Here is a 16273-nt window from a genome sequence, read left to right on the forward strand (position 1 = left end):
TTTTTTTTTTTTTTTTGAAAAAATTTAAATTGTATGAAAAAACGAAGCAAAGGAAAGGTCACGTGATAGCGTGTGGGGGCATAATAGCGTGATTCTCACGCGTGATAAGGAAGAGAGTTTTTGAATCCCTGACGAAGAGAGAATATAAAGGGAGAGTTTTAGATGAATTCAAGAGCGTTGGTTTTATTGTAGAGAGAAGGAAGCGGTGCAGAAAACAGTGTTTGTTGAGTTGGTGTTGTATCTGTAGCGGAGGCAACTGTTGCTGCAGAGAGAGAGAGGGTTTGGTAAAATCAATTTGTTTATACTATTTATTCATCCAACAAACCAAAGATATATAAAGCCAGGAAAGTCACCTTTTTCATTCTTGTCTTTCTACTCTGCTACTTCAGATTTTAGGAGCGGAGAATCGACACACCGAAACATGTCTGGTATCGCCCGTGGACGTCTTGCTGAGGAGCGAAAATCATGGCGGAAGAACCATCCACATGTTCGTATCGTAAAACTTTTCCCTAATTTTTTTCTCTTGTATTTCTCTTCAATTTTGTATTCCACTTTCGTTACAATCTATGTTTGTTTCTTTTAATTTAGGGTTTCGTTGCCAAACCGGAGACCCTCCCTGATGGCACTGTCAATTTGATGGTCTGGCATTGCACTATTCCTGGCAAGACTGGGGTGCGTTATTTTCTTTTTTTATTGTATCCCCTTCTCCATGCACTTTCTCTGCTTTTATCTTCAATGATAGCATGAACTATCTTTGGCTTTTATCAATTTTGTGCCATGTGCTCGTTTCCTAGAGGTTTAGGGATTGGAAGTAAACTATAGGTCTTGATCTTTCCCATCCATGAATTTTTTATCGATGGAGCACGGTTAATAATTTTCAGGTTTATACGGATTCAGTTTGCTTAACATGCTAGTAATTGTGTGCCCTCTAGGACTTTTGTGCTTTAGAGCCTTGCATGTGACGACAGACGCTTTTCTTATCAGTTTAATGGAATTGTTGGTGGTATGGACAGCAGAAATGTGAGTTCGTGCGGCGCGTAGTTTGACGATGTTAAAGATCTTTGGAACTCTTCTAGTTGTGTGATGCTTCAGGCTTAAACCTTAGGCATAAATTTGATAGTAAAGGCACATGATACGATAATCCGTAGTTTTAGTTGGCATGGTATTTCTAGCATATTTGTCATGATAAGGATTGAACATCTCAAACGTGTGATTAGGGTAGAACCTGACAGCCCATAAACTTGACTGGGATAGACTTCTAAAGACTTTGATATCGTCTTAAAAAACTGAAATTTAAGTCTTAACTTCACAATATACTATGATGTGGCCTTACTTCTAGTCTATACGAGATCTTTAGTATACTCCTTTATGCTGAGAATTGACAATCTCAACTGATGGACTAGATATTTGGAAGTGGTCCGATAATGATCCCCTATTGCGGGTGATACATTTTAAGAAAGTGTACTTTTAAGTCTAGCTCAACCTAGCCAAGCCGACTTGATAAAGTGATGCTATATTATAATCTGACCATATTTATAATCAATACGAGATCTCCAACACGCTTCTTTTGGTTTTTCTTTGTGTAATGCACCACTTATAATGTAATGAACTAAGCAACAATGATAACTCAAATAACTATATAAACTATTTGTATAACAATCACGTGGAGCCTGGTCTCCGGCTTCAGAAAGAGCATCAATGAGGGCTTTGATGCGAAATATTTATTCTTCAACAGTGCTATTTTCTAGAAATGGATGATGAAGTTCAGATCTGAGTTGTCTTGCTGTGGTTCAAGTTTTATGATGGGAATACAAGTGTATTTTGTGCCTCACTTTATAGGAATGTGTTGATCCAAGAACCCCGGGCAAGCATAGAATTCATTAAGGATGATTGAAGCTGCTCTAGAAGCAATTAGTCGTGCTTTTCCAAACCTAGATATGCTGGATTGACGTGATTTTGATTAAAATTACTTTTAGAAACAAAAAACTCAGGAATATAAAGAGAAACAACAAACTGATGAAGGCTATGTGCTCTGATAACAGTTTCAATTTTCTGTATAGATCACCACCGGAATTGAAGAAGAAACATCACCATCAATATTTCTAGTAAAAGCCATGATAAAGGGTCAACGTGCTCTGTTACCATGATATTTGCACTGATAAACTGATTTTATTAGTTATGGTCAAGAATACAGACAGGATAGTGAAACTCTGTTTACAGAAAACTACTTACATATATAGATGTGTGTGTGTGTAAATATATATATATATATATATATATATATATATATATATATATATATATATATATATATATATATATATATATAGATAAAGAACATATTTAGAGGATAAGTTAGTCATATCTGTTCAACTAAAACATTTCTCTAACCACATAGGAAAAAAACTATAGTAACTGTCTCAAACAGTTACACTAAACCAGAACAAAGACAGACAGCTGTAAGAAGATAAGCAACCAGTAACATTGTCTAACAGAAGATACACTCACAATATTAAACTAAATAGTAATAGTACTAAAAACTAAATAGCTCATGACATAATATTGAATTAATATAGTAAACTAAAATAGTAAATGAAAGTTTTCTGAATACTGACTCTCCCACTATGTTGATTGTGTGGTCTGCTTCTCTGTATTGCTATCCAAGATTTAAAACACCGTAAGGGTCTTAAGTCCTGTACATGGGTATTTAGCTATATATTGGTTAATAGTCAACATATTATGCTTGAAAAAGATTAACAGCATTTTCCCTGAGATGATTTGTGTGCTGTTTTTCCATTATTTGGGCTATTAAATGGGAAATACGATTTTATGGCTCTTGTATCTGCTTATTGTCTTGACTTTTATGTGCTTGATTGTTCACAGTGGCATTTTGTGCCTTCTAGGATGTCCTGGTTTTTATATTTTGGCATGTGATTGGAGGAATTTTCAACTTATAACTTATTACCAAAATATAGATAGCAAGATAGAAAACAAGAAGTAGGATAGTGAAGTGTTTTAGATTAAGTGTCATGGATTTTAGTACGCATTGATTTTGAAATCTAGTAAGGTTTAAATGGGTGTGATATATTAACAAATCTACCAAAGAGATCTAGTTTCAACACTTCATCTACCAATGATTTTATTGGGGGTGATTATTATTAATGATGCTTATCGTAGTAGTCAATTGTGAGGAACAGTGGCCTTTATATCTTGCTGCAGCACCCTGCTACTCCTCTAAGGACCTTTATATCATGCGTAGCCATCACGGGTCTTTCACGTTTAAAATCATGGCGACAGTCTTTTTTTCACATACCAGTTATTTGCTGTTTGCTGCTAGTGTTTAACTCAGGCCACGTGCTTGTTGGCCGTGAGAAAAGGGGGTCAAAAGGGTGACCCGATTCTCACCAGACGAAGACTTTTGTGAACCTAACTAACAACGCTGAACGGTTTATGTGTTTTAAATTTTAGCCACTTGTGATTTAGAACAGTGAAAACAGCGTGTTTTGACTGGAGTTCATCGTTTTAGTATTAGAATAAAATATCTTAATTAAAATATTTTAAAATTTTAAGCGTAAATTAACAACGGAAGGCCAGAACTTGGAATAAATTTTAATGACAGAACATACCTATATTGTTTAGTATCAAATAGAAAATATTTGATTGATTAATTTGTGTTATAATTTCTTTATTTAATTTATTGTTTGAAATCTATTACTAACTAAAGATTTTAAAATCTGTTATAGCTTTTCATATACAGATTGTTCATTAATATATAATAAATTTAATAGTGGAATAGTTGTTATTGTTCTATTATATTGTAATAGATGGCATCCTCTTATCTGCTATAGGTAGCTTAATATTGACCTTTTGCATTTAACATGGTCAAGGTCATGAAAAATAGTCAAAATATTTAATCCTTTAGAGCTTACGCTAGTGAATCATGCTCAATGACTTCGAATATCTTGGATTAGACTTACATATGAATGAGCAAGACACTTGTTTATTTCATTGAAATTATTCTTTATGTCAATTGCTGCAGACTGATTGGGAGGGTGGATATTTCCCACTGACAATGCATTTCAGTGAAGATTACCCTAGCAAGCCTCCAAAGTGTAAATTCCCTCAAGGTTTCTTTCACCCTAATGTGTATCCATCTGGAACTGTTTGCTTGTCTATACTTAATGAAGATAGTGTAAGTATATCCTTCTGATAATTGCATGACATCTTGAAGCTCGTATCAAGTTATTTTATATGCTTTTCAGTGCATACACATATACTTATTGAATCATTCTTTTACATTTAGGGGTGGAGACCAGCTATAACAGTGAAGCAGATTCTTGTGGGCATCCAAGACCTGCTTGATCAACCTAATCCTGCCGACCCTGCCCAGACAGAGGGTTATCATCTATTCATCCAGGTAGCTAACCTGAAAACACCCCGAATTGTGTGACTATACTTGTTTTCAAAGGGTAAAGGAAGGGCTGTCATAATTAATCAATGCAAAATGGGGGGTGGCAGTTTTCTCACTATATGAATATGCAGATCATGCTCACGCATGCACTAATAATTGTTAATATACTCGCACTTCTTGTCGAATCTTTTTTCGTTGAACATAGCCCAATATGAGAAAGGGTGAGCTTCTTTGCCAATTTGGTCGGCACACAACACACAAACACACATATATAAATGATGTTTTGAAAATTTTCTTATAATTAATTTGTATATGAATTTATAATCCTTTCTTTAACATAATTCATATATTCATTTTTTCTTTAAACTTTTTATTTTTTTTATATTATTATTTTACGATGTTGGAGACGGGAACCTAAATTACCCCGATGGAGAATGGGGAGGCAGTACTGACCCCTTCCTCGTACTGGGCGTATGGGGTTTTTGTTATGCGTTGATTACCAGTGTAGAGTCCTTATAGATGTTTCTTTGTGCAGGATGCGACTGAATATAAGAGAAGAGTCCGGCAGCAGGCAAAGCAATATCCACCTCTTGTCTAGTTCTATGTTTGTTCACTTTAGGAAACTATTCTAGTATGTTAGTTGTTGTGAGTTATTTATTGTTCCGTGTTGAAACTGTTATGTGATTGTTAGCTGCCATAATATGCAGACTCCATGGTTTTAATTGTTTCTGGTTACTCTCAGGTCTGGATAAGGTGTTAATATATTACAATGTGAAAGTCAACCAATAATACTTGTTGGCGACACTTTCTGTGCCTCATGTTAGCTGGTACATTTCGATGTGAATGGATAATTTACTGTGATGAATTATATGATATCATGACTCCTACCGTGGTACTTTCTATTCAGAATTTGTTGTTTCTATACTGGATATCAAACCTCTGTATCCATGTCCAATTGCAGTATAAATTATCACATGGTGTTGAGAGGTATCAATTAACCTTTTTGTATTCTTGCTTTGAATGGCTTATTATTGATGCCGAAATGTAACTGGTATGAGTGCTGCCTCCCAGTTTATAAATTATAGAACGATATATGAGCCTTGGATGTACAAGTACCAGAGACTCTATATTATGTTGGATATGGTCGACGCACTTCAAGTGACACAGACCAATGTATTTTAATTAAAATATATATCACAAAATAATAAAATTATGAATAAATAATGTTTTAATATCGTGTCCTTTATAAATCTTGACAGCTCTCCGACGGAAGAGAAAGGTCGGTGGACGTTGTAATTTTTATCGACTTGTGTTTTTTTTTTTTTTTTACAGTTTTGACCCAACCTTTTTATTCTTAATTTGAATCAGTAGTTTTTTTATCATCAATAATGTTTCTTATTCAAACGATAATTTAAACTCTTGGAATGCAATACCGAGAGAAGATAAAGTAAAATCTCAAAACGCTCTTTTTCAACGCTTATACCGATATTAAAAATAATAAAAGTATTAAATTATTACGGCAATTTTAATGGTTAATTTAATATTATTTTAACAAATATCCTAATATATTAGGGCACAAACAATTTTAAATTTCTGATATATTGTTTTACCCTTTTTATATTCGAGAAATTAGTTCATAATGCTTTTATATGTGATTTTTTTTTTGAAGAGATATAAATACACACTTAGTGCATAACTCTACTTTTGTTCGAAGAAAATAGAAACAAGTTCGCGACATTAAGAAAATAATTTAAATCTAATTTAATCTCAATAAATTTAATGATATAAGATATGCATTTATCTATATATTAAATTTATTCATATTTTTAGATAATATATATAATCTTAAGAGAAAATAAATATTATAAAAATAATGTGATATTTTAATAAAATTTTAGTCATTCACCGTATTAAATTTTCTAATATCAATGATATAGATTTGTATCATAACACAAAAATATCTAATAAAAATAATATAGCAGATTTATCATAACCAAAAAAAAAAAAATTGGAAAACTAAAATTTCATCTTCTCACAATAAAGGTACGCATTTCCAAATAATATAGCAGTTTTATCATCACTAATTTCTCTTATACAAAAACTTTCCTTAAAATTGAACATATTTAAAGAAAAATATCTAAGCAATTAAAAAAAACACTAATAATATCAATTTGAAATCTAGGTACATTTGTGAAAATAGAAACATTTTATCTACTGTAACTTCAACATGAACATGATATAAGATATCATATTGAATAAATCCCACAATTACTAAAATAAAATATCCTAATAAACTTTTATGTAATTATATATATATAATATAAACCAGTTAGCTATATCTTTCTTTTAATGACCAATTGGATAAAATTTTCTTTTATTATTACACAGTTTCATCTTATATAATTTTTTAATTTAATGGTATATTCGTATGATTGTTAATTAATGTTATATGCGTGTTTGTATACATGTGACCTATATTACACTACAAGTTCCACAAACTCAAGTTTGAAAATATTTTTATTAAAATTCCTTTGTTCTTACACAAGAACTTTTAAACTCACAAAGTTTCAAGGCATACATTGTTTAATTTAAATTCCTTAATTAAACAAAGAAAATTACAACACGTTTTTCTCATTTTTTTTTCCTTTTTTGATGCCACCATCCATATTTTTCAAAAGCATTTTGTTTTGTAATCTGGTACATGTTAGAAAGTGAGTTTAAGTCTTACTCAACCTCACAAAACAAAACTGACTTGTAAGATGAAATTTGTTTCCCACTTATATATTATAATTAGGTCATATCTCTAGTCAATATACTACTTCCAATAATAATTCTATAGAATCGTACTAAGAAACCTTAAAAACATATTTTCATATTTTATTTTTGAATCAATACTCTATAATGTGCTTCCTATCATCACACATCTCATTCCACTACTTTAAACATAAACTAATCTTTGCTCGCGCCACAGTCGTTTGTGTATCCGTAACATATAAAGAACAACCATATTTTCATTACAGAAACTGTAACTTTGATTATATATTTATTTTCTTACATTTTTATTCTCACGAAGGAGATAATTTCATCAAAAATATAAGTAGTTAATATTCATTTAAATTATTTTTAATGTATATTCTAATTATGACAATCTTATTCTAAAAAAGGAAACAAAAGTGTTCTTCGTATTTGTGTATTCTTTGTCACCTATTTTTTGTTATGGATTCCTGTGAGTCGTAAGTTACTCATGCAGTCGAAAGATCCATGTTTCAGATGGTTTGAGTTACATTTTATTATTTGATGCGTAACATCATCTCTTGGCAGCATATGTAACATTGTTTTTTAAAGCTTAACATTTTATGCGAGGGAAAAAGTGATTAGATAACTTTTTATATATATTTTCGTTTACTCCATTATTTACTATTCTACTCCTTACCTGTATTTATTTTTCTTTCACCATTAGGGAATGGATGCATGGAAGGAATTTTGAAGTGATGGATATCAGTGGAGTCAGCGAACGATGTTTATCATAAAATACTACCTCATTGTTGTTTAGCGTAAAAAAACCCAAAATAATTTTATAATATACAATAAACTTTTCATAAAATAAATAAAAAATAAGGTAATCAAAAGTCATTTACTAATTAAAGTTATATTTAAAAAAAAAATTAAATAAAGTAAAAATAGTTAAAATCGTTGATATTAGATATTTTAACAAGTCACTTTCATTTAAAATAATTTATTATTAAGCGTGAAATCTCAAGCCAAATGCAAACACAAAGTACATTATTCAGTTGCTCTGATCGACGAGTGTTGTTTGAAACAGGAAGGAAAAAAATGGTGTTAAGGATTGGGTGTGGTTTGATGAGCATTGGAAAGTTTGATGTGGATGAGTTCCTGAATGAGTTCGTTCAAGTTGTTGTGAGAAGAGCCACCATCCTCTATAGCTTTCTTTGCAGCACCGCTTAGCGTCTTCGTTCTTCTCCTCATATCCTCGCCCTTCTCGCTCATCATCACACCAATGGCGTTTCCAATGTCTTCTGCTTTCACAACTTCTCCATCAAACTCGTTCCAGTTTCTCCACTCTTTTGCCCCCACTGACACTCCTATTTTCAGCACATCCACCACCAGCTTCTCATTGAAAAAATGCTCCGCAAACAGAGGCCACGTCACCATCGGCAACCCCGCATTCACGCTTTCCACCACCGTGTTCCAACCACAGTGAGTAACCAATCCTCCGATCGCAGGATTCTCTAGTATCAGCAACTGCGGCGCCCAACCCCATATCAGATACCCTTTCTTGCTTTCCTTCATTCTCTTCTCAAACTCTTCCAAAAATTTCTCTCCTTCTCCACCCTCATCGTTTTTCCTCACCACCCAAATGAAATCTTTCCCAGAATCTTCAAGGGCACTCGCGATTTCAACAAGCTGGGAGTAAGGAAACTTGTTCATGCTTCCAAAACTCACGTACAAAACAGACCTCTCTGCTTTCGTGTTGAGCCACTTTAGCCACCCTTCTTCTCCTTCGTCCTCTTTAGCGTAGCCACGTGCAGCCTTATCCGAAGCATCCTGGTTCGCCCACAACGAAACCGGTCCGATTCCCCAACTCTTGGTCCCCATCACGCCCTTGTAGTGGTCGTAGTAAGCACTCTCGAGGTCGTAGAAACTGTTGAAAATGGACCCGTAGCTCTTTTTTTCTGACTCTTTAATCGTTTTCATCAACTCCGTGTACTGGTTCGGAGATCTGAGCCAATCCGGCAACTGCAACGGCGTCATCTCCAACCTGTCGGGCAACCCAGGTATCGCAAACGGGTCGCTGTTGGATTTCGCTGCCAGATGAGGTGCGTACTGCTCCACCGCGTGGGCAGCGGATCGAGCGAGATAACTTGCGCCGTGGAACATGATCCTGGGAATGCTGAGCTTGGCGGCGGCTTCGACAGTCCAAGGGTGGAACATGTCGGTGACGATGAAGTCGGGTCGGAGATCGTGGAATAGTTGTTCGAAGCGAGGTTGGAGAATGGAGAGACCCATGTAGATTCTGGGGACCATCTCGCGAGGCGTGTCGACGTTGAAGGCTTCGATCCCCGGCGGAAGCCCCACTTCAGCGGCGGGGAAGGTCACCAAGTGCGTTCTNATGGGGCGGCCGCGACTGGAGTCGAGGTCTACGGACTTCTGGAAAACNGTGGCNTTTTGTGGNGTNGTTATTATGGTGACGTCTACGCCATGCATGGCGAAGAGCCTGGCAACGTCGACCAGAGGAATTATGTGACTGGTCGACAGAAAAGGAAGGAAAATTGACTTTAGCTCTGTCTCTTTTCCCATAATGTTTTGCTACTTCTAGTTTCTACGCTATTTCATTCTTCTTTCACTTTCACTTATATATATATATGCTATAATCTTGGGACACTTTTGGTGATCCTTGGACTTACATACATATTTATACCCTACAATCTCTGAACATTAAATTATAAAAAATAATACTTTCATATGCATATTTCTTTTTATATTAAATAACACAGATGGTCCCAGTTTTTTAAATATTTATTAAAGAATTAAGAATAATTACACATTGTACCGGTGTTCTTAAATTATTACCCATTGTCTCGCTGACATGTTTTCTGTGATGGCCTTATACAGTGATGCATTGAACATATGTCTTTTTGTCATTATTGATCCCAGACATTGAATTGAAAATATGTTTTTATTTTATGATTCTGTAGGTGAAGCACGGGTGAATCGAGGCCTGAATTTATTATTATAATAATATGCGATATGGTGCCTCGAGTCTCTCGTGTGGTTAAAAGTTTCCATTTTGGTGAACAGTAAACACGATGCATACAGATTTTGGAACACTTGCACACGACGCCAAAATCTTAATTTCTAAATACTATTTATTTTGGACAAATTTATTAATTAATATTGATCAAAGTATTAGAAATTAAATATTAAACATAAATTAAATATTAAGTATAATCAATATTATAAGTTAAAAATATGTATTCACAATTATATATTCAATTTTCATAAATCAAGATAATTTATATAATACATATTTTATATACTTAATTTATAACTATTGGTCATCTCTCCATTTTACGGTATCTTTTGTATATGTATAATATAAAATCATAATAGGTTATTAAACCACACAGAAACGTAGGTATGCTTTATTTATTTTTAGGAAATTATTTCATATAGCATAATTCATATTTCAAACAAATAATTACCATTCATTAAAACATTAACTCAATTTAAATTTAGTTCCGGAATAACATTTGTTGAGTATAATACCCATAAAGTCGTCTATCGCTCATATAATTCTACAAGGTATTTCATAGACTAACTATGATTTTAATAGATATGAAATCTTTAATGACATTGTTACGTTAAAGAAAGATGTATCTTTAACAACTTTTTTTAACAACTTATTTACAATCGTCTATATGATAACTTGAGATTGATCCGTTTTAAATATACGAATCAATAAAATAGTAACATATAATCTATTGTTAAAAAGTTGTTAAAATATCATGATTCTTAAGTTGGTCGTCATGACAGAACTTTCTAAACATAATGAGTTGTCAAATTGATTTGTTAGTTCTATTTGAACAATTAAATTGTTTTTATAATACCAATTAAAAACTCTTATCTCATTTAAAAATAATCTCAAATAACACTAATTTTCGAAAAGGATATCTCAAATCAAATGAAAGTATTATTCAAACCAATTTTAAAACACAAAGAGTTAATTATTTAATTTTTAACATTAAACCAATACAATCATATATACCATGATTTTCTGATTTCTTCCTCATAACGAATGCTACCATTAATTACATAGAATCATCAAATCATACATAATTTTAATATTGTACAAACTAACTAGCATGTATCCATTCACCATACAAATTTATTAAAAATCTCCAACCAATTCTTATTTCACATAATCATTTTAATCATAGGGATTTTACACACAAAAATACAAGTATAAATAATCATTTGCATCAACAAAATACAATATTATTAAGAAATAATTGAATCTTACCAATCCACATATCATAAAATAAATTAAGAATTGAAGTAATAAAAATAATAATCTTTTCTTACCTCAAAATAGTTTCTCTTAATATTAAAATCCCTTAGCTCAAGAAGCATTATGACTCACTATTACAGATCTAGATTAAGTTATTAAAAAAAGTTTCAATTAAAGAAGTTTCAATATAAAGAAAAGTTTCAAGAAGCATTATCTCTAAATTTGATATATTTTTTAACTTCTCAATTTCATGGTTGCACTTAGGTTTTAGAGAAAAGATAAGAAATGAAAAGGAAATTATGAGAAAGAGAGAGAGAAGAAATAGGAAGCCATGGTCTTATACTTTATGTCCACTGTATAGTATAGATAACATATAATTTTTATTGAAAATTCGTGTTTTTATGAGATTGTTTACACATCAATTGATTCTTGGATTAACATATATTCGTCTCTTTACAATGATATTCTTTGTTGCGAACATCTTTATTTATAGAATAATAAATTTATAATATTTCATTAAGTTATATTTATAAATTTCTAATGTTGTAGATATTATGGTTGTGAATAAAGTTTCGCCTAACTCTTTTATATTAAGATATGAAAATTACTCATTAAAAAAATAATATTTTAAATTGTAATTTGTTAATAAAAAGGATAAGTAAATATAATTTGTTAATATAAATTACTCTTTAATATTTCATTCTTCTTCCTTTCACATATATATATAGTGCAATTCTTCCCCAGTGATACTGTCGTACCTTCACTCTTCAGGCCCGCACTGGGAGGATATAATATCGTTGATATAGATGTTTCCAAAAGTTGTATGCATTAAGAACCACAAAATATCATGTTAAAATGTATTCGAAGTTTACTTAAGACATAATTTAATTCAAAAAATGTTTTGTGTTGTTTTTAATAAGTGAAGCCCGTGTGAATCGAGGCCTTATTTTAAAGTATTTTTTGAATCAACTTTACATTTTACTAATATAAATGGGTCTCCATATTTTCTCAGCCAATTTTTAACACACTTTTTCCAAACAATGCCACGTGTCAGCATTTGATTGGTCAATTTCAATTATTATTATTTTAAAATTTAACGTCAAAATAAATTTTTTTACCAAAACTTCAAATAAGTTCATTCTTGTTTTGTTCGAATCTAGATTCAAAAAGATTTCAAATGACTATCAACCCATAATTTTTAGATCAGTGTACTATATATAGTTAATTTCCCAAAAACGTTTTTTTTAAGCTTCTTAAATGAGTTTACTTTCAAGTTATTGTTTCATGTTTCTTACCTTAGATGGGAAAATTACAAATTAGTAGTTAGTGGAAATATTTTTGAGTCTATTTTGTAATGAAAAAAGAATCAACTCGTTTGTATTTCGGTGGAGAAAATTAAAAGCAAAACAACCAGCAAAGGTCAGAGGTGGTAAGAATATATAAAACTTTAACTTTAGGGAATTAACTTTACCTACTAAGATGTCAAAAAGTTACAAATTTGTAGTCATTGGAAAGACTTTTGAGTCTATTTTCTAATAAAAAAAGAATCACATCATTTGGAGGTCTGTGGGAAAAGTTACGATTAAAATAATCAGCAAAGGTCAAAGCCCACATATACTTTTGAACCAAGTTAGGTGAACTGCAGGAGTCAGCTGTGGGCACATAAGTAGCCAAAGATATTTTATGTAATTTTTTCATATTTCTTGAATGAATGTAAGTTATTTTTAATATTTAAGTGTGAGTAGAGCCTGAAAACTGGGTTTTGGGCAATCCTTAGTGGAGGACAGACCCAATGTTGGTGTCATGACCAAGTTAACATGCTGTCAACTTTGACCTTTGCTGGCTATTTTAATGACAACTTTTCCTACCAACCTCCAATGTGATTCTTTTTTTATATGAAACTAGACTAAAAAACCTTTCCAATGACTACTAATTTGTAATTTTTTGGATATCTGAGTAGGTATAGTTTATTTCTTAAAGTTAACACTTTATATATTCCTACCAACTTTGACCTTTGTCGATTGTTTTGTTCATAACTTTCTCCTCCGAACTCCAAACGAGTTCATTCTTGTTTTGTTGTAATATAGACTTGAGAATTTTCAAATTATGCCTTGGTAATTAAGTATAGGCCTTTTTGGCCATTGTAATCGATTACAAGGATCCTATAACCGATTACACAAACAAAAATCTGGTTTTGTAGAAAAACTTGTGCTATAAGAGCCAAAAACATTTTACGTAATTTTTTCATATTTCGTAAATGGATGAGAGTTCTTTTTAATGTTTAAGTGTGAGTAAAGCCTGAAAATTGGATTTTGGGTAGTCCTTGGTGGAGGAAAGATGTTGGTGTCATGACGAAATTAATATGTTGTCAACTTTAACTTTTGCTGACTATTTTAATCATAACTTTTCCCACATACCTCCAAAATGATGTGATTCCTTTTGTATTAGAAAATAGACTCAAAACTCTTTCCAAGTACTACTAATTTGTGATTCTTGGTCATCTAAGTAGGTGCAGTTTATTTCTTAAAGTTAACGTTTTACACATTTTTGCCACCTCTGACTTTTGCTAGTTGTTTTGCTCATAACTTTCTTCACCGAACTCCAAATGAGTTGATTCTTGTTTTGTTGGAAACTAGACTCAAAGACCTTTCAAATTACTTCAACCCATAATTTACGACCCCATTGTAATGGATTACCCGTGTATTTTTTGCTGCACAACTTTCAAGTCTTCACCTAAGTTGGTAATATCACAAACATTGTTTCTTTCCTCCATGATGGAGTGCCCAAACATTACTTCTCAACCTCTACTCACACGTAAACACCAAAAATCAAGTGAAAACCATTGGATTTATGTCAAAGAGTTATAAATATTGGTCACGGTCACACAAGTTACCATAGTTGGCTCCTGCAATACAAGTTTCTGTACAAAACCAAGATTTTCCACGTGTAATCGTTTACGAGCCAGTTGTAATCGATTACCAGTGTGTTTTTGGCCTCTACAAGTTTCAGGACTTCACCTAAGTTGGTAATCTCACAAACATTGTTTCTTTCCTCCATGATGGAGTTCCAAAATATGTCTTTCCACACTCTACTCACACCTAAACACCAAAATCAATTGTAAGCCTTTAGATTCATGCCAAAAACTTATTAATATTGCGCGTTACTTTGTCATCAAAATAAACACAACGTAAATGAAATAAAATTGCACATTAAGTAGTCATGAAAGCTATCATCTTATTGCAATAACAATTTGTACATAAATATCATTGTTTGTTACAAAGCAAAAAATCCATCTTCGTCTAAATACAAACAAAATCTCTACAAATGAAACTAATCATGTAACAATCCATATTGCGCTGACGCTTCCATTCTTCTAATGTTCTCGTTGTTCAGTATCCACTCCTAATAATGCTACCAACCTTGGATAAAACTTCAATCCTGGGTGGCTTGCGACAAAGAGGCACAATGGAAAAATGGTGAGTACGAAAGGTTAAGGTTCGCCCAACACGAAAACGCCAATGCTCAAGAAGATGGTTAAGATTCGTGCAACACACGAAAGCCACAAAACAACACGACACCGCGAAAGCACAATACCAATGATAGATAGGGACATCCAAGACGACTTCATTGTTGCACAACAGGATGCTGGGTCGTACCACAAACAAAGAGTATAACAGAGATGGGAGACCAACCAAGAGGAACGATGGAGGTGAAGATGGGCCAAGGCGTTAGGGTTCTACAGAAAGACGAGAGAGATGAGAGAACCAAAGTGCGAATGAAAGAAGAATAGAGAAAAAATGAAAAGAAATTTCATATTTTTCCTCCTTATAATATCCTCCCCTAATTAATTGAATATTGTTTTTTTTTTTCAAATTGAGCTAATGGACAACTGCCACGTGGCATTGTAAAAAATGTGTCAAGAAAATGTTGTTAAACAAGCATTTTACAATATAAATATATGCCACGTCGACTAATCGGGATTTCAGAGAGTGTAACGTGGCTATTATACCCTTGCATGCAAAATTTGTTTTAGAATAACAAATTTAAATTTTTTAATTTAATCTACCCATATTATTTATGGCTAATAAATAGTATACATGAAAAAAAGATATAACTTTTATGTGAAATAATGCAAAATTATTTTGATAATTTCGACATTAATTATTCATTGTGTAAATACAATTATTATTAAAAAAGCGTACGGAAACCCTCGTAATGTAAAAAAAGAAGATTAAATAGTAATAGTCCGACTATGTAAACTATTTCCTTAATATATATATATATATATATATATATATATATATATATATATATATATATATATATATATATATATATATATATATATATATTTGGAAGTAGGATATTACGACGTGATTAGAATAATGATATCAATAATGAGCATATTATAACCATGTGCTGTAGTAAATAAATTAGATCTAGATAACGGTGGCTCCGACAAAATGTTGTGTGCATGCTAATTAACATAAAATACTATAATTTAATTTAATTAAAGGTTTTACATAAATCTATATATGGAAACGGAAAACAAGAAGATTAGGTGTGTGGAAGTATAAACGTACAAAAGAACAAAATATCATATTTAAAATGAGTTCGAGGAAAAAGTTTCCCTCCATTTAATTTTTTTAAGATTATATTATGAAATGTGTTATATTACTTGTTGATTTCTCAACAGACACATTTATTTATTTCGTAATTTATTCTTAAACTGTGTTTTTTAGTTTTGTATTTAAAAATTGGTTTCGTTATTTTAAAAGCGACTAAAATCGTTTATCAAATTCAAATAATTAAAATCATTTTTAATTTAAATT

At 32.0% G+C, this 16273-nt stretch overlaps 2 protein-coding genes across 2 annotated transcripts; one reads left to right on the plus strand and one right to left on the minus strand.

Moving 5' to 3' along the window:
- Positions 1 to 124: 124 nt before the first annotated feature.
- On the plus strand, positions 125 to 5298 carry LOC106777917 (SUMO-conjugating enzyme SCE1). Its single transcript, XM_014665738.2, has 6 exons — positions 125 to 284; positions 390 to 487; positions 589 to 672; positions 4040 to 4192; positions 4304 to 4417; positions 4947 to 5298. The coding sequence occupies exons 2-6, from the start codon at positions 422 to 424 to the stop codon at positions 5007 to 5009; spliced, it is 480 nt and encodes a 159-aa protein (XP_014521224.1). The 5' UTR covers positions 125 to 284; positions 390 to 421; the 3' UTR covers positions 5010 to 5298.
- A 2833-nt stretch (positions 5299 to 8131) lies between these two features.
- LOC106776503 (soyasapogenol B glucuronide galactosyltransferase-like) lies at positions 8132 to 9831 on the minus strand. Its single transcript, XM_014663981.2, has one exon. It carries the CDS (start codon positions 9728 to 9730, stop codon positions 8252 to 8254), a length of 1479 nt encoding a protein of 492 aa, XP_014519467.1. The 5' UTR covers positions 9731 to 9831; the 3' UTR covers positions 8132 to 8251.
- Between the last annotated feature and the right edge of the window lie 6442 nt (positions 9832 to 16273).

This window comes from Vigna radiata, chromosome 11 (assembly GCF_000741045.1).
Source record: "Vigna radiata var. radiata cultivar VC1973A chromosome 11, Vradiata_ver6, whole genome shotgun sequence".
NCBI lineage: Eukaryota > Viridiplantae > Streptophyta > Magnoliopsida > Fabales > Fabaceae > Vigna > Vigna radiata.

Excerpts from the sequence above, each read along its gene's own strand:
- LOC106777917 (XM_014665738.2), top strand. The coding sequence starts at position 422 with ATGTCTGGTATCGCCCGTGGACGTCTTGCTGAGGAGCGAAAATCATGG. Across the intron at positions 4,193-4,303 it reads CTATACTTAATGAAGATAGT|GGGTGGAGACCAGCTATAAC; the intron begins GTAAGTATATCC and ends TTTTACATTTAG. Across the intron at positions 4,418-4,946 it reads GTTATCATCTATTCATCCAG|GATGCGACTGAATATAAGAG; the intron begins GTAGCTAACCTG and ends TTCTTTGTGCAG.